We start from the raw sequence: 22800 nt of genomic DNA, 5'->3' as shown, positions 1-22800 counted from the left end.
GGGGGGGGTTATGTTATTTGGCAGCGACCAGCACATTGGGACAAGCTGGCATCCGAGACCTTGGTTCATCAGCACTCCAGGGGACAACAGTTTGTGTTGCATATCAGCTGTTTCAGGCTAAAATAAGATAAAAATGGAGGGAGGGAGGGAGGGGGGTAAAAGTAGCTCCAATGTTATTGCTGATCTTGATGCATTAGTATCAGTTCCTGAGCTTTTTGTCCCTGTATTTCAACATTTGTAACCAATGATGTTGCATCATTCACAATGATTTTACTTTATACTGTGTCGCCCTCTCTGAGAACCTGCACTGCAAAAGACACAGACTTTTTAAGTTTACCATCTCCAAGCGTAATGAAAAGCTGTGGATCTTTTTTTTCCCCTCAAGGGGAACAATTATTCATTCTTAAGTTGCTCCTCAGTAATATTAATTGTCAGTCTGGTAGCTAAACCACAAGTTGACAAATTCAAGATTTGAAGTGAAGCATACCCATTTAAGAGCACAGCAGTGGAGTGCTTCAGTTAGTGGAGTGTAGAAAGTAAAATTCAACAGTCACACAGAAACATCAGACTCGTCCTCCCCCACAGAACCAGACGCCAAAAAAATGACCGAACGTGAAAACAATAGTGAGCGCATGAAAAGGTGTGGTGAGCAAAGTGTTTCATGAGCGTCTCCGCTGGATCCCGTCTGACCCTGAGTTGGCTGAAAACGTGCACACAACCTGAACCCTTCCTACACAGAGAAAACTGAACATCACATCCAGGCGCAGGCTGCCATGTGTTCCTCTCCAGAAATGTCCTGCTCTCCCTCGTTTACTCCCCTCCCCCCCCCCCCCCCCTCATTTGAGAGGTTATTCACTCTCATTTGTCACTTTTAAAAACAAGTCGATCAAATCAGGGGAGGGGAAATAATCGAGGGGGAACGCCTGAGGACGGGGTCACAGATGGGAACGCAACCGCACCCAAATGTTCTACAGACCCAAAGAAATCTCATTGCATAGGGAAACACTTCACCTGCAACAATAAAATGCTTCCCCCCCCCCCCCCCCCTTTTTCAATATCTGAAAAATGCACTTGCATCATCCAGGGTCAACACTGCTTTTAGTTTATACTGTGTGTAAACCAACACGACCATCACTGATGTTGATTGAATGAAGAGAGTCCACTCAAGAGCCGGATGCTGCCTTGGATGCTTATCTCGTCTCCGCAGCCCCCCCCCCCCCCCCCCCCCGGTACAGGAGGATTTGGGGAGGGGGTGGGGGGTTAGAAGGATGTGGAGGGTTGTCGGGTTCATTATCAGTAAGTTCAGTTTGGGAATGAGCCGGACTCAGAGCGTGTCCACGTGGTTCATGTTATTGGATCTGTTGTGGATCTCCTCGAGGAAGTTTTCCAGCTGCTCGATGAGAACGCGCTTCTTGAACCTGTGCAGGGAACAAACAGTGACAACAAATGTTATGGTTCATTGTTCTGTTGGTCACAGCTGTAGGATACAGAACTGCTGAGCCAACTCCAGACGGTTCTGTTCACAGATTATTTGAGACAAGAGCAGAGGAGGGGTTGAATTCCCTTCTCCCGGACCTCTATCTGTCCTATAGCCCCTGGTTTGTTTGGCTGGGGAGCTGCACGTCTGATGTGGTGGTAAGTGCCACAGGGGACTGTCCCGTCTCCATTTCTGTTCCCTCTGTACACCCCAGATTTCCAGTGTAACTCCGAATCACGCCATCTGCAGATGTTCTGATGACTCTGCGGTGGTGTGGTGTATTAGAGATGGGCACAGGGAACTGGTAGCTAACTTTGTGGAGAGGAGCAGCTCCTATCATCTGCTCCTACGTGTGGACAAGACTGAGGAGATGGTGTTTGACTTGTCACAAAACTCATTATCAGTATATCTGTATATACTCAAGTACTTGGGTGTCTCTCTGAACATCAGACTGGACTGGAGGACCAACGCTGACGCTGTGTACAAGAAGGGAATGAGCAGACTCTACTTTCTGAGGAAGCTCAGGTCTTTCAATGTAATGCAGTAAGATGCTGGAAATCTTCTACCAGTCTGCGCTGGCGAGTGCAATCCACTGTACTGTGGTCTGGTGGGGGAGCAGCATCTGTGCCAGATACGCGGGCACGATCAATAAACTCATTCACAACAGCGTTGGTCAGAACCTGCAGACGTTTGAGTCGGTGAGGAACAGGAGGTCACTGAACAAACTGTTCTCCTCTCTCAGACAGGTGAACACACTGCTGTACTACCATCTGCGCATACTGTCTATAATACTTTTACTGCATTTATTATGCACTGCACCTTTTGCACAGTTCTTGTTGCACTTCAACCCGTCACACCATCTTCTGCTTCTGATGTATATTTTTATTCAGCATCTGCTTTTGCAGATCTGCAGTTGTGGTTTTAAATTTGAATTCTTTGTTAATCTCAGTCTGCAGTAACACGACCATTTCCCACACACAATCAATGAAGTCTGTCATTCAGTCAGTCAGTCAGTCAGTCAGTCAGTCAATCAACCAATCAGTCGCGTTACCTGGCCGCCTCTTTGATGATGTTTTGGAGGAAGATGAGCCGGGTGTCCAGAGTGCCCTGGATCTGCTTCAGGAGGAGGAAGATCTTCTCATAGTCTGAAACAGAAGGAAGCTAATGAGGATCAATCACTATTACTGTGTTTCTATGGTCCAATTCTTTATTCAAATATAGAACATTAATGACTATAAACATACAATAATGTAATTTCTCCTCAGAAAATGTTTGATTATTAAAGTTCTCTGTTTTCAGGTTGCAACTATAGATTATTTTCTATCACAGATTCTCTTCTTCTCCTCAGTAGGGAAAAATGCCCATCACAGGTTTTTGATGCCCGGGAATTTCTTGTTTTGGAGGATAAACAGGTTAAAACCCAGAGATATTCAAGTTATGCTGTCCAACTGCCCAACACGCAGCAGCTTGCTGTTTTTGTAAAGCACAGTTTTTGAGAAAAACAGCTTTGCCAGCTTCACTTATGCGGTTTCCTCTGACAGAATAGGATGACAACACTTCAACAGTGGATTGGCCTTTTTCTTTTAAAACAGCGGCACCTTGTTGTGGTATGAAATTCAATACAACAGCCCCTGAACAAACATAGAAGCTTAGAGTTTTTCTTGAGAGAAGCAATGTTTCAAATCAATCGTGATGTTAGTAGTTTCAGGCGTTACAGTAATTACATGCGAGAAAGGATGGGTATTAAAGCTCAATACTTTTTTGGTGCTGACTAAAATGTCCATATCAAAATCTATCAAGCACCAGAAGTCTTCTTCACTTATTCTGTCGTGAGATATTTAATGATTTAAACCAGAACTCTGCCAATACTATCATTAATCAGTTTATTCTACTTACGCCTGCCGGGTTTCCTGATCTCCTTGGTGATGAGCGCCCTCAGCTCGTTGTTGACCTTCATCGTCTCGTTGTGAATGTGCTTCTTCAGAGCTGCAGGTGACAGGTAGCGGGGCGGCTGGTCATCGACTAGCACCACCTCCATGCCTTCCTCGCTGCCCGGCAGCAGCTCGCCCACCCGGGGTTGCCCGTTCTCCTCCTCGTCACTGTGCTGGAGGTCCTGGGGATCTGTGGCTGTGTGGTTCTCCTGGTGGTTGGCGGGCCCCGAGGGATGATCGGCCTCCGAGTCCGAGCTGCTGTCTGAGCCGTAGTGGTTCTGATTGAGGTGGTTGATGATGATGTCTGGTTCAGGTGCTCCGTCGTTCATGTCCATGTCTATAACAGGAGAGATTTAAAAGACAGTGCTATTCATTTATTCTGTTTGTTTGTTGTGAGATATTCTCATCCATGTTTATTAGACCTAAAGGATACAATATGTTTTGGTGAGAAATAAAAAAAATTGAAATTCAATATAACAATTAAAAACTGATCAACTGTTTCTGAGAATTATCGTTTTAGCTGGAAAGACGCATAATAACGTGTGTCATAGCCACGATGCAACTCTCACCTGCTGTGGGTCGAGGGCTGGCAGGGGGTGTTACTGGAGGCGTGTAAGCCCTGCCCAGGCGCAGCAGAGGCGACATGCAGCGGCGTCTCTTGGGGCCTCCACCCTGCATGTTGTTGCTGTCTCCTGGTCTCTTGCCCTTGTTCTGTGGGCCGGTCACAAACTCATCCGCCTCGTCGATCATCATGCCCTGAGAGAAAAGTGAGGAAGACGGTTAGCGGCAAAGTACGATGGTCAATTTTGGTGAAGGCTTTTCCTCATGAAAGACGAATAGGGTGGGGTTGTTTCGAGTCAGTGGGATTAACCTTCTTGTCCAGTTTGAAGGGGTTGCCGAATGTGTGCAGGCGTTTGGGCTGTTCAGGGTCTGCGTCTCGAAGAGGCTGAGGAGCAGCTTTGAGGAAGTCCTGGTAGTTGCCCATCTGGGCGATTGGCACGCTGTGGAGCTGGTCTGGACAGGAGACAGGGAAAGTCACCAACATGGAGGGACAAGTCTAGACTTTCTGAAGAGTTCTTCATCACTGGCTGAAAATCTTCAGTCACTGGTTGAAGCTCTCACCCCAACATTGTTTTTAACAGGATTTGCAGAGCACACTTACGACCAAATAAGTGAGGGAACTAGACAGTGACTTACCTGAGTCCTGCCCTCTGAGAGTACAGACGCTGGTGTTGAGCAGATTTCGCCTCATTCGGCTCAGCTGGTCCAGCAGGTGGCTGCGAGGGATGTCGTAGGGATTCCTGAAGCTCTGAGGTTTCAGGCCCTGATGATGACACAAGACAGTAAGGGGGACAGTAAAGTGAGGGATGCGAGTTTGAATTCAGCCCCCCTTCGAGTCACGAAGGAGGGTCGTTTTCAGGTGAAATACTGTCGCACTGGCTGTAACAGAGTGGATACAGCCTGAAAGAGAAAACCATCTTTCAAATGCCAAAGTGCTCAAGCACACAAACAGGCTCCATAAAACATCCCAATAAACGCCTCAGGAGGATACTGGGATGGAAAGCCAGGAAGGAAGGGAAAGTCTGAGCAGAACATGAATGAATAACTTTAAGATTTGAACAAGGGACTGCTCTTCAGTCGGAAATCAAAGCAAATATCAGTAAGAGATGATGTCGATGTGCGTAATCATGACTGAGTAACTCTTGCTTATAAAAGCTGTGTGTCTTCAGAAAAACTTTGACTGGTAAAGAGAAGGTTAAATAAAAAGATTCGGACCTTGTTGAGCAGTGCCAGGTGAAAGCCTTGAAACTCTTTGGGGTTGAGCTCCAGGGGCAGAGTCGGTGCCTCTCCTGTGAGACTCTGCAGCTGCTGGATGAAGTCCCTGCGCTGGGCCAGAGATATACCTCCGCCCCGCCAACGCACCTTGATGCCGGCCTCTGGCGGTGGCTTTTTACCAATCGAGGCGATCAGCCTGTCGTACTCGATCTTTGACTGGAAATATGAACAAATTAGATGTTGTGAGAAGCAATGCAAAGGAAGGCTTTTTGTATCATTCAGTGTCTTACCTGATGTATGACATAATAAAAACATAGCAACACCTTTAATCCCACTATTTAGCTTTTCTAAGCAGTACACAAAACTTAATAAATGGCTTATAACACACTACAGTGCAACTATATTAGTGTTTATTAATCTATTTCTCAGTAAGTATAACTCATCTAGTTGGCACCTATAATAATAATAATAATAATAATAATAATAATAATAATAATAATAATAATAATAATAATCAATACAATAACAGAGTTTCTTTACCAGAAGAAAAACCTTTTCCAATTTTCAAAATAAGAGGAACATAAATGTATTAGTGTTTCATTTTGTATTAAACAGTCGTACAAAAACTAAACAAAGGCTCAAATTTACAACCTTACAAGACAAACCAAGACACATGAGATCAAGGAAGTAAACAGAGACTAAAAATCATGCCCAAAGATGAAAAGACAACAGCTCAACAACAAACCTGCTGACTGAGCTTCTTCAGGTAGGAGACCACGCTGTAGCTCAGGCCGTACTCCATGTTGTCGGCCAGCAGGTTTGGCGCTCCCATGATTCTCAGAGCTTTCCTCAAAGACTGCAGAGAGAACACATCAATGAGACCAGTTTTAATGTGCTAATCAAAAGCAAATCAAAAGTTAAAGAGCTGAAGTGCCAAGTCCACTGACCCCGATATAATATGGAGGCATGGTCTTCAGGTAGTTCTCAAAGGACTGCCGCCATTTGATGGTTGGCTTGAACTTGTGCACTTTGATCAAGTCGTCTGCAAAAAGAGAGCAAAAAAAAAAATGTTCTGAAATAATTGGACACGCTAAGAGGAAATAATGGCACAGAACCACAAACACAGAGACAGGCTGAAGCTGAGGGACAAACAGATCCATCAGTCTTACCCAGAAGTGGCAGAAGTACGGGGTAGTTGTAGGGCATCACAAACAAGTTGACACAGTTGAGAGCTGTGCTGGCCTTTAAGTAGCCAAAGGGTTGGCCCAGGTCGCTGTACTTGGCACTGTTACATACAAACACCTAAAAGATGAGAGAGAAAAATCATCACATCATCACAAAAAACGACCTGCAGAAGTCCCATGAGCAGCTGTTCAGTTCTGTTTGACATGTGTGCAGTTAACAGTCATAAAACAATCTGCATGTAGGGAGGAAAGACAAGAAGACAAAAAAAAAAAAAATATTGGAAGAATGAAAAAATAAAAATGTGGCGACAATCTTTCCAGTCTTCAGTCTTTACCACGAGTGGGGCAAATATGTTGAACGGTCTGAAGGTGGCAGCAGAGGGAAGAGCCTGATATCTAATGAAAATAGTTTACCCTCTAAACAGTGACCATTTTTGGACATCTCAGACTCAGATCTACACTGTCAAATCCAGAAAACCCTTTATCAACCTAAGCTGCACTTTGTTAACCTTGATCTCAGCTGCGCTTTGAGCTGAATGTTTGTTTACATGCACTTGTGCCGACACCATCACATTAACGCACCTTCAGGTAGGTTGTTGACATGCTCAAGTTTAGTGTGTGAGCATCTTCACATACTTATATGTAACACACTAATGCTAGCATGTTAGCACGTCAACCCACATGCAGCTGGCACGGCAACATTTAGCATGTTAGCATGCCAGTGTTTAGCGTCCATCTCAAAGTCAAGGTGAACGCTTAAGGAAATTTGATCAGTAGTAGAGGTATCCTGTCATGAACTTACATGTACAATTTGAAAATCGCTGAATAATCAAGGGAAAACTGAAGTCACTAAGATCTACCCTCTGGGAACCATGAATGTCAAAATTTTATGATAATTCAGTCACTCACTGTTATAGTCTGATGTGATTTCATTTTGTCTGATTTTTTATTTATTGTTAATTTGTCTTGCCTCAACAAACACTGGCCTCCATAAAAATATAAAAACCTTCTGAAGTAACTCGATCACAACTGCGAACACTTTTAAAAAGGGTTGGAAATGTTAAGTTGTAGTGTTCATTTTTAAATAAGTACACCCAGAGTCCAGGCGCATCAGCCAAAAGGCTTTCAAGGGATTATGTTAAAGACAGCAGTCTCAAACAACATTACAGACAGTTGCAATGACAAGAAGGAACAACATGTCCAGGCTGTTGTCGAATGCTGCTTTGCAAATGGCTTGCAAACTAACATGACCCACATTTGGAGCAGCGTTTGAAAACCCGAGAACTGTAACTTCCCTGGTATTTTCCTCATTAAACCACAGCAAATACTGCAAATCATCCAACACTGCATTTATCACGTCGCTGTTAATATTCAGGTATGTACCACAATTCATTTGTTGTCAAACCACCAGGAAACTTCAATGCAAATAATGCTGTACAGCAATTTACACACATTACACTTTAATTACCACACTATGAGAAAAATGTTGTAATTAAAAACATAATGGATTTCAGCTTTCATGCTCGTGTGTGTGTGTGTGTGTGTGTGTGTGTGTGTGTGTGAGAGATGGTGCTGTACCTGCCAGCAGGTGTGCGGGGACTTCCTCTCTAAAATGTACTGTGTGAGCGGTGAAGGCTCCAGCTCATACTTGTCAAAGGGCACCTTGTCTATCACCATGGGCTCGGCGTCCAGGCAGGAGAAACGAACGTGGGGGTGGGCTGAGCGGGGGGGCTGGTTGGGGCACAGGGGAGAGGTAGATACTTTTATAGTATATGTTAAAACACATTAACAATAACACTTTGCACTTACTGAAAAATGCATCTCTGTAAAACTAACCACCTGACTATAATACAGAAAGCCTTTTTTTTCACCCGTCTACAAAAAACTTGAAGTATTTATATTTAAAACTCTCAAGTCTTTCAACCTAATGCTGCCAAGTTTAAGAGTTTAAGAGTGAGTTTGAGACTCTGCCATTCACATATTCTCAATATACTTGTATACTAATATGCTTGCTTTGATAGAACTCAAGATTTATTTTTGTTTTACTAAATTTCTTTAAGTAATTCATTTCCTCGATTAAATACTTATTACATATAATTACACTGTCTATATCAGTCTTTGGAAATCCGTCTTTAATCTTTACACATGATTATGCGGAACATGTGGATAAAACATGTGTATTGTGCTGCCACCTGTCCTTTCACATGTTGTACCTTCATTTGCTATATTGTGTTATACTGTATAGTTGGCCTTTGTAATTCTGTTGTATTGCCTTCATTACTTCCCTTTTAACAACATTATTATTGTAGGAACTGTCTGACTTGTTTATGTTGTGTGTCCATGTAAACAAACAAATATACCTTTTATGTGTCATTTTCATTATTGCATGCCATTTATTTATATATATATATATTATATATATAATATATATATATATATATATATTTTTTTTTTTTATGGTTTTCTTTCTTCTTCTTTGAAAATTATCAATTAAATTAAAATTACATAATAAAAATAATCTTTGTAAAGTTTTGTATAACTGTCAGTTAAATGCCCTTGATATGAACGCAAGAAATTTAACAGAGGCCTTACAAGGTAAAGGTGCATGGTCCAACCACACAAATATTCTACTTTGATGATTCCTTCACAAGTGTCTTACCAGCGTGGGGGAGTTCTGGTCCGGCCAGAAGGCCTCGGGGATGGGCCAGTGACCAATGGGAACACCGGTTTTAGGGTTGGGTCGTACGTAGATCAGCTTGTGACAGCAGTGCCAAGGCTGCGGACCAGACTTCACCGCCTCAGCTGGAGCGTCTGTACAGGAACATATAGAGGAGGTTTACTTTACAAGTAAAAACAGCCAAACAGAAGCTCAGACAAGAAGGTGTTTGTGAGATATGACACAAAACAAAATGGTTTTGAGAAACTGAAACAGTGTGTAGGCAGTTAAAATACGAAGGTGGGGGGTTTAACAGTGACATCCACCAGCTGTTTATGAACAACAGTCAAGAGAAGCTCAAAGAGGATTTAAAAAAAAAAAAGCGAGTGGGAGAAAGCAAAGAGCTTCTCTACTAATCAAACAGATGCAGCGTAGCAGTTGTCAACAAGGTCTTTAAGAAATAAAGTCGGAAATAAATTTCGTTTAGACAAACAGAGGTGTCTCTTACCCTCTAGTGGAGGAGGGTCAGGTCCCGTCTTCTCAAAGTTTATCACCACTCCGCTCTGAATTTTCTGCACCAGAGACTCCAGACACTGATTCAACATACGCTGAGAAAACACGCTGTAGGAACGTCCTGCAACACACACACACACACACATACACACACACACACACACGCATATAAATGTATAAACCTGGGAAATTAATAAGTTCGACACAGTGTTGTAGGTTGGACTTCAATAGCTTTTTCTTGAATCTGAATTAACTATCACATACACTTGTCAAATCTGGCTCCTTTCAAATCAGAATTTGTTTAGTGTTCATCAGTTTTAAAGCTGCATTCATTTGAGACAAATTTGCTGATGTGTGTTAATCTAATATTCTCTCTTTTTAGCTCTGCCAACACCTGAGAGAAATATCTGGCTCATTAGCTGCTAAATGTTCCACTTTCTTCTCTTGCTAGTCTCTATCTTTGACTGTCTGCTGTTTCATGCTGAGCAGGTAGTGCACAGAGGGTTTATCCGAGCTTGTTTGCTGAAAGCATCTGCCCGCTGCCACAGCAGTGGAGTTAGGAAAGTAGTGTATATGATACTAATTTACTTATGGAATCAAAAGAAATTGAAGTTTATGGATAAATTCTGAGAAGTACTTAGACATTTCTCTGAAGAATCAAATCAACCCAATTTATTTAATAATCCTATTATGTAGATAAATAACTAAGTGGCAGTTTCTCTTGATGCTTTTCTTGTGAGACAAGATAAATGATTTCAGACTCAAAGTTTGACCAATCCAGGTATTTTACCAACTTCAAACCAGAGGCAAATGGTGCCAGCTGTCAGAAGTCAAACATGTACAAACGAGTTACAAATGCATCACACATCCTGACAATATTCCTGGATGAAAGCTCACGGTACTATTTAAATGCAGAGTACTCTTAGTTTCTTTTAAAACTCAGCAGTGTCTGACTATACTATATGTATGGCACGATTTCAAGCGCCCTCTACTTAACAGCGTGCTTATCTTTATGGGGTTGTATCAGTCTTTATACAGTGGATGCAAAAAAGGTACATTTGCATGAGATGTAGCTCCAGAGCCATGAATCTGCTTTAGTTTATTCATCACAGCATCAGTCACCGGACAGTAAAGGTCACACAAGTGCAGACCGTGAATCAGACGCTGTCTTACAAAGCTACAACTGATTAGTCTAATTCAGCCTTCTGGTCATTTGCTGCCTCCAACTTCACCTCTAGTGACCTTGTTATGCACCCATTCACTCACTCATTTCAAAAGGCCGTGGCTTTGTGTCAGGTCTGCCATCAGCAGTAATGGACAGGCAGCATGTACTGTAGACTGTCGGTGACAATGGAGCTGTGTCATGTTCTGCATTCAGCACCCACTGACTGCTACACAAGCTTTGGTGTGCTCTGTTCTGTGTGTGTTAATCTTAACCTGCCATCAGCATCATTCTAGTCTGTTCCTCCTGCCAGCTGCTTCCACAACCAGGCAGCATGAGGACTGGAGACAGGAGGGATAAAAGTCTACTTCTATAAGTGGATGTTCTTTAAAACTGGTAGGTAGGCAGCCAGGGTTTGGTTTTTTTTTTTTTTTCTACAGCCAGGGGGATTACAGATCGAAATCATTGGCTTGAAAGTATGTGATGGGTCTGTGAATGAGACAAAGACAGTTCCAATCCTGGACCAGGTGGGAAAATCTGGGCTTTCTAACCTTAGTCGACATTTACTGCTGAAGTGCACTTGAGCAAAGCACTTAACCCCTCCACAGCAGCTTCGGCAGAGTTGCTCAGTGGTTAAAACAAGAGCATGCTGTGCTTGCACAGGGTTGTTCAGCTCCCACTAGCAAACTTGTAAACACAAGTCACTCTGGATGTTGAGCAAGACAAGAGCTCTGGGCTGTCCCTCGCTGATTTTAAAACAGAACAGTTGCCAAGGCGATCTTTATCTCTATCATCAAGTTTTTTTCCTAAAAAAAAAAAAAAAAAAAGACTCATTCTCCCTTTTCTGTGTATTGACAGAGATGATTCATCAGCTGTGCTACGGAATGCATTTAACAAATAGCTATTTTGATCTTGTGTTATAAATACTTTGAGCTCGTCCCAGCATGTTCCACGGGGGCTCTGTTGTAGAAATTAGGCCTGTGTCACTCCCAAGAGCAATATGTCTATGATGTTTTTTCCAAAATAAGATTATAATAGCATCTACACTCAGCTGGCAGTTTATTAGATACATCTAGCTAAAACTAATGCAGTTTAATACAACAGTCCTGCAACAAGTCCTCCTTTAATGTTCAGTTTTTATTGAAACTGTTTCAGAGAGGTGTTGAATCAACTGTATGATCATTTTGGAGGATGAAGTTTGTGGTGCTGTTGAACTGTATTGCATTCAACAGAGAGGTGTTTCTGTTATTTATTGTGTGTGTGTGTGTGTGTATATATATATATACACACATATGTGTGTTAAACTGATTTGTTTCACATTAGCCAACTGTCTGTAATGTTTGAAAAAGAAGCCAAGAATGACTGTGTAGTTTTTACTTTTATTTCTCTTGCCAATTACAATTATATCTACTTTATTAATAAATTATAAATGCAGCAGACACAACAAAATCTGAATCTAAATATGTAGTGGATTGTTTTGTCCTCAATTATTGGACTGTTTGTAGTATTATTGGCTGGACTGCAATAACGGGGCCAGCTGACTGACTGACTGAATGATCAAGTTACCTTTGGTCAGCCGAATGCTGCGTGACTGAGTCATGAAGTTACCGCATTGGTCAGCCGAGCTTTGGAGTTTTCCCAATTTGTTTTTATTTTTCACAGTTGACAATTCAGCACCTTTGTCTCTAGATTAACAAACTTTTCAGACCATTTTAGCAAAAAAAAAAAAAAAGCATCTAGCGACAAATCCAGCAACTTCTTTGGACAAACCTTTCCTACTTTCCATAGAAGAGAGTCGCCAGTATTGCCCCACGAGCACGAGGTTGGACTTTCCCTCCGCAGGCGCACCTCTCTATGCCTCTCATTCAACTGACTGAATGGCAGCTGACATGAATGAGTTTCTAAATTATTCTCTGAGTGATCATTTTACAAGTAAATATAGCTGAAATCACAGCACAAAACGTCTTCAACTTATGTGTACAGTGACTTTTGCTGTCGATTGCGGGAAAAAAAACATGTAAATAAGGACAGCTTTATAGGGAATTCGGAGAGTAGGAGAGAAGCAAACAGATAAAGAGCTGACACTGACACATTTCCCTGCTTGTTAATGCCCTCATCTTTCAAACTCCATTCAAACTCTCCATGCGAGATATTCGATATATAAAGCCGAACCCTAACCTAGATATCTTCTCAGACTTGACAATGCTCCTCCAGAGCTACACGAAACATTATAAAACTGTTTGCACAGGCTGAGTAGTTCTCCTCAGAACAACTACACTGACCTTTTAAAATTGGTGAAGTGCCCCTTTAAGCGATACACTCTACAACACACATATTTAACCAAACACCAGCAGTCGGCCTACCTCCAGTGACCTCACACATGGGGGTGATGGGAGAATCGTCGGGCGGGACGCCTCCGAGGGGTTCGGGCTCCACCGAAGCGTTGCCAGCGATCCGCAGCACCAGAGCGAACAGACGCTGGTCCCAGCGGAAGGGCTCCTTGGTCAGCTCACTACCGGGAAGCGGGGTGGTCAGAGGCAGATGGAGCTGGACGGTGGAAGACGGGACAATGACAGCGTTAATGACAGAGGAAGCATGGATCATAACTAGAATCAAAGTAGTTTTCTCTTTAGTAGCATATGTTGTTTTGAGGCTGTTGGGGGAATTTTGAAAATGGATGAGCAAGATTTTTTATGGGAATATTGACAAAGTCCCTTAATTTATCAGGTATTTGATTCACTGCATAATTCAATAAAAGTTATTTATTATCTTTTATACAGACCATTTCTCATTTCAGCGTGCAGGAGATCCTCTATTCCCAAATTATATTGCTATTACAAACTGTTCAAAGACATTTAAAAATGCAGCCACTGCAAACTGAAAATGTCAGTGTTCATCTCTTCACAGTAAGAGGCTCCATCATTTTGTTTTTATACATTTTCTTTTCAGACATGTCTTAGTCAGGCCAGACTTTTAAATAACTATCAGGAGAGCTGCAATTAAAGTCAACTTTCCCATACCAAAGCTCGCTTGGTAACAGGCACAAGCATGGAATTATCACAGGAGCCATAAATTAGACTGTGGCTGCAGAATCAAGGACTGAACTGTATGTGTCTGACCTCCACAACTTTTACTTCTCAAGCTACAGAACTGACTACATGGCTTAATGGAGTTCTCTCCATCTCACAGGGAAACGCGTCAGAACTATTCAACATGGATGGCAGATGCAGAGAAGATGACATCTTACAGAGTGAGGAGTCAAAATAAAGAAATACAGTAATTGAAGGGAGAGTGAGTTACTGAGTCACTGAGAGGAGTTTTAATCTGACTCGCAGACCGCAGAGGAATCATCGTGGTTGCAGACATTCAAAGGCAACACTACATGCTCACACGACTGATCTTTGTAGTTGTACTTCTGTATCATAATTGGAGCTAAAATGGCAGTTGCTTAATCGATTGGCAACTAATTGGATAATCAATTAATCCACAAAAATGTTGAAAAACTGATCAATTGTTCAAATAATTTATCAAACAAAAATTTCAAATATTTCCAGCTTCTCAAATATGAATTTCTGATTGTGTCATTATCACTGTTGAATTGAATATCTTTGGGTTTTACTGTTGGTCAGACAAAATAATCAATTTTAAAATCACATTGGGCTCTGGGAAACTACAATGAGCCTTTTTTACACTGTGTCCTAATGATAAGTCAAAACACAGGCAGAAGAAACAATGATAAAAACAATTGTTTGAGTTATTTGAAAAAAAAATTCTTGTGCCTTCTCAAATGTGGATATGTGTTGGTTTGTTTTTTTTGACACTTTATAGATCAAACAATTAATCAATTTTATCGAGAAAATAAATGACAATACTCAAATGTTAGTTTCAGCCCGAACCCTGTTGTGATTAACTAATCTGAGGTAGCGATATCTAATAAGGTAGAGGTATTTAACCAAGTGGTATCTTACAGGTAAGATATGATGCCGTTGCTTCACATCGTCATGGGATGAGTCTAATTTGAACATACTTCATTAATAGCAGTGGCTCTTTTAGTCTCAGTGACACAGTAGGAAAGGGTTTGATGCTTGTGTTAAAGAGAACAATGTGGGATCAGACAGGCTCTTGAGTTGTCATCCAACCATGCAGGAAGCTCTCCTGATTGGCTGGGACCCCTCGTCTCTGTGGAGATGTTGGCTGACCTCGTCTTGGACTCCGCCGCCGCTTGTCAACTTGTTGCCGTCCGTGATGGCGATTATGATGGCGGGTTCGAGGAAGAAGGGGTTCCTTCCCTACAAAAGAGAGAGAGAAAAAAAACATAAATTCACAATCAATTTAAAAATTAAACTATGAGAGCAGATAAAAGGAATGTGTCAAATTAAAAAGAGTTAAGTCCATTTATAGAAGCCAAGAGCAAAATTCATACTGGAATTTAGCACCGGTATATTTATGGCACTTAAAACATCTGAGGCACAAATGAGAACATTTAACCTATCATTACATAGATAACTTACAGGGGATCTATTTTAAGTGAGCGGGTGTGTGAAAGAGAGAACCTTAACTCCAGGGGATAATAAATAGAAACAGAAACAGAAAAAGTACCATCTTTAGTAGAGTGAGACTACATCTTCACCTGAGACGAGCACTGATGTGTATCTGCGGTATACATTCACCCTATCCCTCAAGATGGCAGAGTGTATTACCTGAGGATCTATATGAAACCTCTTTTCTGCTAGACCCCACAATATTTCATGACATCAGCACACTCCACTCTGATAGAATGAAACTGGAGCAGCGCTGCATTTATCACTATACATCAGCCCTGTGGGATCTCCACAGAGGCCACAGAAAAATGTGGTGAGTTAACCTCGACGCAGCCCGACAAGTCCTGTCAGCAAACGGTCAGCGCGCTGGCCCGCACTGACTCACAGAGTCATACGGACTTCATAAAGGGCATCCTGTTCTGACAGCGGTGCGATTATTAATGGATGTGGACCCACTCAGTTTGAACTCTACCTGTAGGCTGCGGTTTCTGCTGAATGATGGATTTGTCCGTTAACACAAACGGCCCAGTGTAAACAGAGCAGGATACTACCAAGATCCACGGTGCTGTAGGTATCCATGACAACCTGGATTTTTTTTTTTTTCCTTCCTTCCCCAAAATCCCTTTATGATATCAGGCACTTTCTTGGCATGCTAATGAGCAGGAGATGAGGCTAACTTGCCAGACGAGTGATGATTTCATCCATGTCACATCAGCTCACTTAGCTTTTTACTGCTGCTATGCATGCAAGTGGCTTAAAACACAGCTACTAAAATGAGATTTTTGGGACATTGCATCAGTCCATATTGACAACACAGAATCAGCCAGCTCTGCTCCTCTAATCTTGTCCGCTACAGTCAGTGTAGTGGCATGTGCAGAGCTGAAACAATTAGTCAATTAACTAATACGTCTGCATACAGAAAAATAATCACCAACTATTTTTTATAAATGATTAATTACTTAAGTTACCTTTTAAGCAAAAAAAAAATTTACCTAACCAGATATGGAAAATTGTTTATCTTATTCTATATTAAACTGAAGAACTTTAAATTCTGGGTTATTTGACAGAGAAAACAAGCTATTAATTTGACATCACTTTGTGCTTTAGGAATCTGCAAAGGGCATTATTTTTCACTATTTGCTGTCATGTTATAGACCATATAATTAATTGATTCATTAAGAAAACAAAACAATCAATGCATTAATCAATAATGAAAATAATTGTTAACCACAGCCTTAATCATGTGTAGACCTGTCAATATTGTCAGCTACAGCCAAGTCCACCTGAAGCAGCGGGAAACCTGGTCTGCTAACACAGTGGCAGACTGATGGAGATCCATTAGAGCCGTGTTTACCACCCCTACTGACACGTTAACCGATGGCCAAACATCAGCGGTCATATCATTTCCTCACTCTCATCCTTTGTCCTCTTTCTTCTGCTCTTTCCATTCCTCTCTTAATGAAACCATGATCAGTGTCAGGATTCCTCTCCTCCTCCATACCCCTCTTCCATCTCCCAAGGGACAGTCATCTCAGATGCCTGGCAACCTGGAGGGCTCTTTGTTACTGTAGAGAGAAGCACTCCAGGGCAATATTAACTCCCCTATAGGCTTACTCTTCTTTGTCTTCTCCCTCTCTCCCCACTGAACATCTTACACATTCAGCACTTAAGAACTTGACAATGAAAAATCAAAGTTGACTTTTCCTTATGAATTAAATTGGAGAGACAAGCGGACGATATTGAGTTATTATACAGGGCACATCAAATACAATGCCAACGAAACCCAAGCTACTGCATCACTTTGGTTTACAGCTGTTGAAGCAAATTGAGATTGAAAAACACATACGACAGAGTGTGTGTGTAGCCATCAGAGTGCTGATGAAACCTTTGTCGGTTTTGACTGCTCAAAGAAAAGAAGTGCACCTCCAAAAAAAAAAAAAAAAAAAAAAGGTTCAGCCTGGCTCCTCCGCTGCTCGTAAACTTGGACAAAATGATCTGAACTTCTGTGTGATGTTCAGGTTCAGAGGAAAATTAGGTTCATCACTGACATCATCTGCACACCATGGCCTGCTGTAATCAAGTGAATAGTAATTTTAGTGTAAACGTGACGCTTGCTCTCAAACAGTTAGCCACACAGTCGACGCAACAAAATGATTTTATGGGAAAGCGCACTTGATCCACTTCCTTTGAGAAATCCTTTTAGCAAACTGGTTAAGCTTCACTTAAAAGAAACAAAAAACAACAAAAGATGACAACAGCTCACAGGAGGTGTGGTGCACTAACACTGCGCTAAAAAATTTTGTAAATTAATCAATTTATCGATAGAGTGAAAATTATTAACTCATTTATCAAGCAAAAATGCCAAACATCAATAGGATCCAGCTTGTCAAATGTGAGGATTTGCTGCCCCCCCCCCGTTTAAGATTAAAAACTGATTATCTTTGGGTTTTCTGCTGGTTGGACAAAAGAATTAATATGAAAACGTCTCTTTAGGCTGCGGGAAACTGTGATGGGCATTTTCCATTATTTCTGAATATTTCATGATTAATCACTTGTTAAAAATAAAGACAGATTAGTCAATAATAAAAAGAATTGTTAGCTGCAGCCCTTTAACATAGGTCATTGTACAACTTCCATTGTAAAAATATACTCGATACTAGTAATTACAGCACGGTTATGATGTCAGAGTCACACAGTGGATACAGGGGAGTGTGCCCTCTGTTCTGAAATTGATCTTCTGCCAGCTGTGAGAAGGCGGAGGAGAGAGAACTGGTCATTAAATCATAATCATTGTCAAATCAACCTGTCATTAGAGGTCAGTGGTAAGCAGTGCACAGGACACAGTAACCTTGACCTGCGCATGTTCTGTTTGTGTTTACAGACACGTGTATATGCGTGTCCGTATTGTATCCGCCCGCCTGACAGCAGAGTTGGTATTTGACATTCAAACTCGCCGAGAGTGACAGACAAGCAGTATGTACGCTGTATGTATGCATTAGCCTGCTTGATAGCATGGTTCTGTTTGTTACTGAGGAGTTAAACATTCATCATTGCTCCAACCCTCCTGACTTACCTCCACACTGGGAAACATACATCCAGATTCTATATCAACCACAAGTGTGCAGCCTCTCCAAGCAGTCAAACTGGATATGGACTAGACTTTTAAGCTTACATTAATAATGACTCCTCTGTTTCCCTGGCAGAAAACTGCACCTCATTTTCACACACTGGACAGAAGACAAAAAAAAATCTTACAGGGTGATGTGTTGCATCTCCTGCAAGCTGTTTTCTGTTGTCGTTTCTAATGAGACTAAATCAAGACTGGGCTTCTCTGGTCGTTTTGTGTCACACTACACAGTAAGTAGCGTGATGAAAGAAGACGGTCATGTGTTGCAGATAAGAAGGCTTACATGAGAGCAGCACTCTGAAACTGCACAATCTCACAATTTCTATCTACAGAGAAGTGTATCCACAATAGCTTCGCTTTCAACAACTACCTCCCTAAACTGGAAATTTGACCACAGAGACTAAACTGGTGATGTCATTAGGCGGCCCTTTTTGGAATTGCACCAGTTACACTGAATTAGTTACAGACTTTGCGGGCTAAAAGAATACTTGTTGCAGGCTTCCAGCTGTGAATCAGGCCCACTCTGCTGTCCAGCTGGAGGTGAGACTTTTTTCAAATACACAAATTAAAACCGAGTTGTGCAATATAAGAACAATAACATCAGTGAAGTCCAGTTTAAAGAACCATTTCTCCTTTAACTTGCTCTAGCGCTGTCACATTGTGAAGCTTTTCCTTGAGTAACCCAACATTCCTGACCTTGTACACATAATTTTTTAAATAATTCAATAACTTTCTTGAGATAAATTCTTGTTTGTTGCTAAGCTAGAAAGAAAAAAGTAACCAATCCCAGTTGCAGAGCTTTTCACACCTGATTGCAGCATAAAACAAGACAGTCCAGTAAAATGTGAAAAAATGTTTTCTTCACAAAAAAGCTTGAGAGCATGCTTATCGAAGCACAGAAAACCAGGGACTTTAAACTTAAATTGTCATATAAACATTTTAAATGGCCTCTGGCAAGCTAGAAATTACACTTAAGTGAGGGTTTATTAGATCCATCTAGTTTAAAATAATAATAATTCAACAATCCTGAAATAAATCCTACCTTCATGAAGCTTTTAATGCTCAGTTTGTGTTTAAACTAACACAGGGAAGCGCTGATTCAACTTCATTGTCATTTTAAAAGCTGTACTGATGATGAGGCGTTTTGAATTTTAATGTTAATGACGGGAGACTAAATATTAGAGTCAGGTCTCCGTACAAGGCAATACAACCTTCAAACTGACCATAACGTTGAAACATTTCTCTAAAAACCGTTTCAATAAAACTCAACATTATAACCCTAATAAAAAAAGTTATATAATATTTAAAGCAAATATGTTGTATTAGAGCGCATTAGTTTTAGCTGGCTATACCTAATAAAATATCAACTTAAGTGCCCATCTGTAAAGACTTCATTAACCGTTTATCCCTCTAAGGCTGCAAGAGATCGCCAGATCTACAGCTCCACAGCTCTAATCTGTTAACCGCTAAAAATGTTAGCACAAGGACATCCATGATTTAAGAGCACAAACGAAAGACACCAACTCAATGGTGAAATCAACGGTTACTGACAATAAGTTGTTCCTGTTTTTCTTTTTTGAACTTGTTGCTGTTATGTTTGTGTCTTGAGCACATGACTGAAAGTGTGTGGGGTCACAGTATGCAGGTGGTTGATGCTTGTAAGACTGGGGATAGGGGAAGAGGGGGTGGGTGAAGGGGGTCTGTTGGGGGCGCATACAGCACCTTGTCATAGCACTTTCTAAACCTGATTTCCTCTCTGTCCTCTTCAGTGCTACATACCTGTCCATAGTTGTCTATCCCAGTCACTAATCTATTGAGATTGAGTAAATCAAAAGCGGTCCTCAAGGACTGGCCAATAGATGTGAGTCCAGTTGCTTGGAGGTTCCTCAGCTCTGTCATGAATGTGGCATGGCTCTCTTTCCATCCAGCCTTTAAAAAAAACAAACAAAAAAAAAAACAAATAAACAAAACAAAACAAAAAAAATTTAGTTATTAACATGCATGAAGCTAGATAGCAACCCCACTGTTGTGAACACCAGGCAACTTTTACATAAGTCACTGTTTAACTTGAGTGTTTTTTTTTTATTGTGATTCTGAACTGATAAACACACACATTCCATATATATATATATATTATATATATGTCGCTTCCTCTCTCTTTGCCCAAGCCAATAATTTGACAGCACAGCAGCCAAGACCTTGATCTGTTTCTAGCCGGCTAATGCGACCGGGCCGGGGTCATAAATTACAAAGTAGCAAAGTCGCCATGTGCGCCGTGACAATTTGGTCTAAACAATTAAAGTAGGCTAGTCTGTCACCCGCCTCCCCTCATCCTCCTCCTCCCCCCCCCTCCCCAAAAGATATCACCTCGCTGTATAAATAACACCCAGAGTTCCTTGCTGCTCACATTGAAACAAAATGTCGGCCATGTTTTAAAAGGGGTATGAAAGCTCCTCCTGAAGATTTTCTCTACACAATTGATGTAGTGATCACAACGTGGTGGAGCGATGGAAGGACAGTCAATCTGCGCAATGTAAAGCTGGACATGACCCGAAAACAAACTCTACCTTTATCCCGAAGGGAACGTCTTCAAAATTTACCAACATATACCGGTCCCCTCGGCTCGCCGGATCTCTCCCTCTGAGCTGTGGAAATAGTAGAGAATTATTTACGGTTATCGAGAGATCAGGTTTGACAGGCGAGCTTTGCAACAGTACAATGATGATCTGGGGATCTCCCAGTATTAATGTGTCCCGTGGTTACAGTACCTTCATAAAAGTCTCAACAGCGCCTTTTGCTATGTCCAGATAGGTAGTGCCCAGATGGGTGCGCTGGTTCATTGAAGCGGACGTGTCTATCAGAAAAAGTAAAACGGGCATTGTGATGGTAATGACACGTTCTGCATGGACTTGGTGTCAGTACAACCGGCCAAAACGCAAAAAAATCTTTTGTTCTCCTGCCGCCTGTATCACCTCTCAGCTAGCTAGCTAGCTGGCTAACTGTCTGTCTCACACATTCTTTCAAAAAAGTGTAAGAATAGTGAGTGTAGAAGCCCTTTCCGGGCAAACTAAACTAAAAAACTCAAACCCTAGGGGCAGGTTATTGATTCACGAGGGATATTGATAATTTTTACAATATTTTGTAAATATTCCTAAGTTTCATAGTAACAAAGTTCCCCCTCACAGAGAGTCCCTGCTTCTCCCTACACTGAATGCGCTGTGTCTTGTCCACCGCTTTTAACCTAAGCTCCGCTTCTGACCCCGCCCCCCAAGCGGTCTTTTACCGTCACATGTACGAATACTCGATCCTCATTGGCTGTCTGAAGCCACTCATTACCATATCCAAATAAGGCCAAAGCTGAGCGTCTCATGCGCATGCTTGCTTGCCCGAGAGGCAGGAATGCAAGGAAAATATTCTGTACATGCATTTTGTGTTAAAGAATACAACATATATGGCGACGCACTCCTTTTCGAAACATTACCGCAGTTGTTTGAGTGCATATTATTTAGGAATAGGCCTGTGTCTGCTCTAAGAGCTGATTACATAATCAACATTTACTTCATCCTAAGAACGGGCGTGGGCTACTGTGAAAGACAACCCTTGAAGACTATAAAGAGAAAACTGAAGGCAAAGATAGACAACATCAAACAAAAAAAAAACAGTGAAACATTTACCAAGCAATGCTCCAAGGGCACACACAAACTACTCGCTGGCACTAGGGCACTTGGTTTTCATGTGATGACCAAATAAAGACAGCCATTCTGCGAAAGGATCTGAAGGAAAACAGGTTTAGCTGAATAGTCGCTGCAAGGGATTGACATGCGCGCACACACTCACACACCCTGCAGCTCGAAGATGGCTATACTTTGTCTTTCTTTCCCATGTGTGCAATGAGCTACATACTTAGACGAAAGAAAGAAATTAAAACTATTATTCAAACAAGAGATCTAATAAGTGACATTTATTAAAGTAGTGGGCAGACTTCTGGTGTTGCTTCCATCACAAACATAATCTGTGATTACATGAGAAAAATATGTTTCAACTAATTTACTACACACTTAAGAATGATTTCAATTGATCTCCAACAGGCTACACAACACCCTGACTGATCCGGGTCCACTCTTAATGCCACATGACACTCAGACGTGCACGATTGTGCAATACAATTTACATAATGTAGCTCCTTGGAAAATATCATCACTTCCGCAAAAATAAGAGGAAACCATCCGGTGGCTAGTGATCGGAAAGAGGAGGAAGGTCTATTGCCTCTTGTTTGACAAGAGTTGTGTGGAAGCAAGACACACACAACAGTTCATTTTCCGGTGTGTCACTGACGTGTTTTTCAGAATAAAATAATCTATGTGGCTGGTGTACGGAATCTAGGAGGTAAAACAGTGCACCAGTTTTTTAGACATTTATTACCAGTGATTACA

The 22800-nt window shown here is 41.5% G+C and overlaps 1 protein-coding gene across 1 annotated transcript; it reads right to left on the bottom strand.

Moving 5' to 3' along the window:
- Window positions 1-1213: 1213 nt before the first annotated feature.
- ints6 (integrator complex subunit 6) lies at window positions 1214-21503 on the bottom strand. Its single transcript, XM_022740602.1, has 18 exons — window positions 21136-21503; window positions 20935-21012; window positions 20147-20296; window positions 14899-14988; window positions 13063-13246; window positions 9533-9658; window positions 9028-9179; window positions 7947-8099; window positions 6354-6486; window positions 6132-6226; window positions 5930-6040; window positions 5185-5400; window positions 4606-4732; window positions 4280-4422; window positions 3978-4164; window positions 3374-3745; window positions 2529-2622; window positions 1214-1418 (listed from the first exon to the last, which is right to left on the bottom strand). Exons 1-18 carry the CDS (start codon window positions 21244-21246, stop codon window positions 1325-1327), a joined length of 2616 nt encoding a protein of 871 aa, XP_022596323.1. The 5' UTR covers window positions 21247-21503; the 3' UTR covers window positions 1214-1324.
- Between the last annotated feature and the right edge of the window lie 1297 nt (window positions 21504-22800).

This window comes from Seriola dumerili, unplaced genomic scaffold (genome assembly GCF_002260705.1).
Source record: "Seriola dumerili isolate Sdu_G_001 unplaced genomic scaffold, Sdu_1.0 BDQW01000052.1, whole genome shotgun sequence".
Taxonomy (NCBI): domain Eukaryota; kingdom Metazoa; phylum Chordata; class Actinopteri; order Carangiformes; family Carangidae; genus Seriola; species Seriola dumerili.
This window is presented reverse-complemented; position numbering and strand designations above follow the sequence as displayed.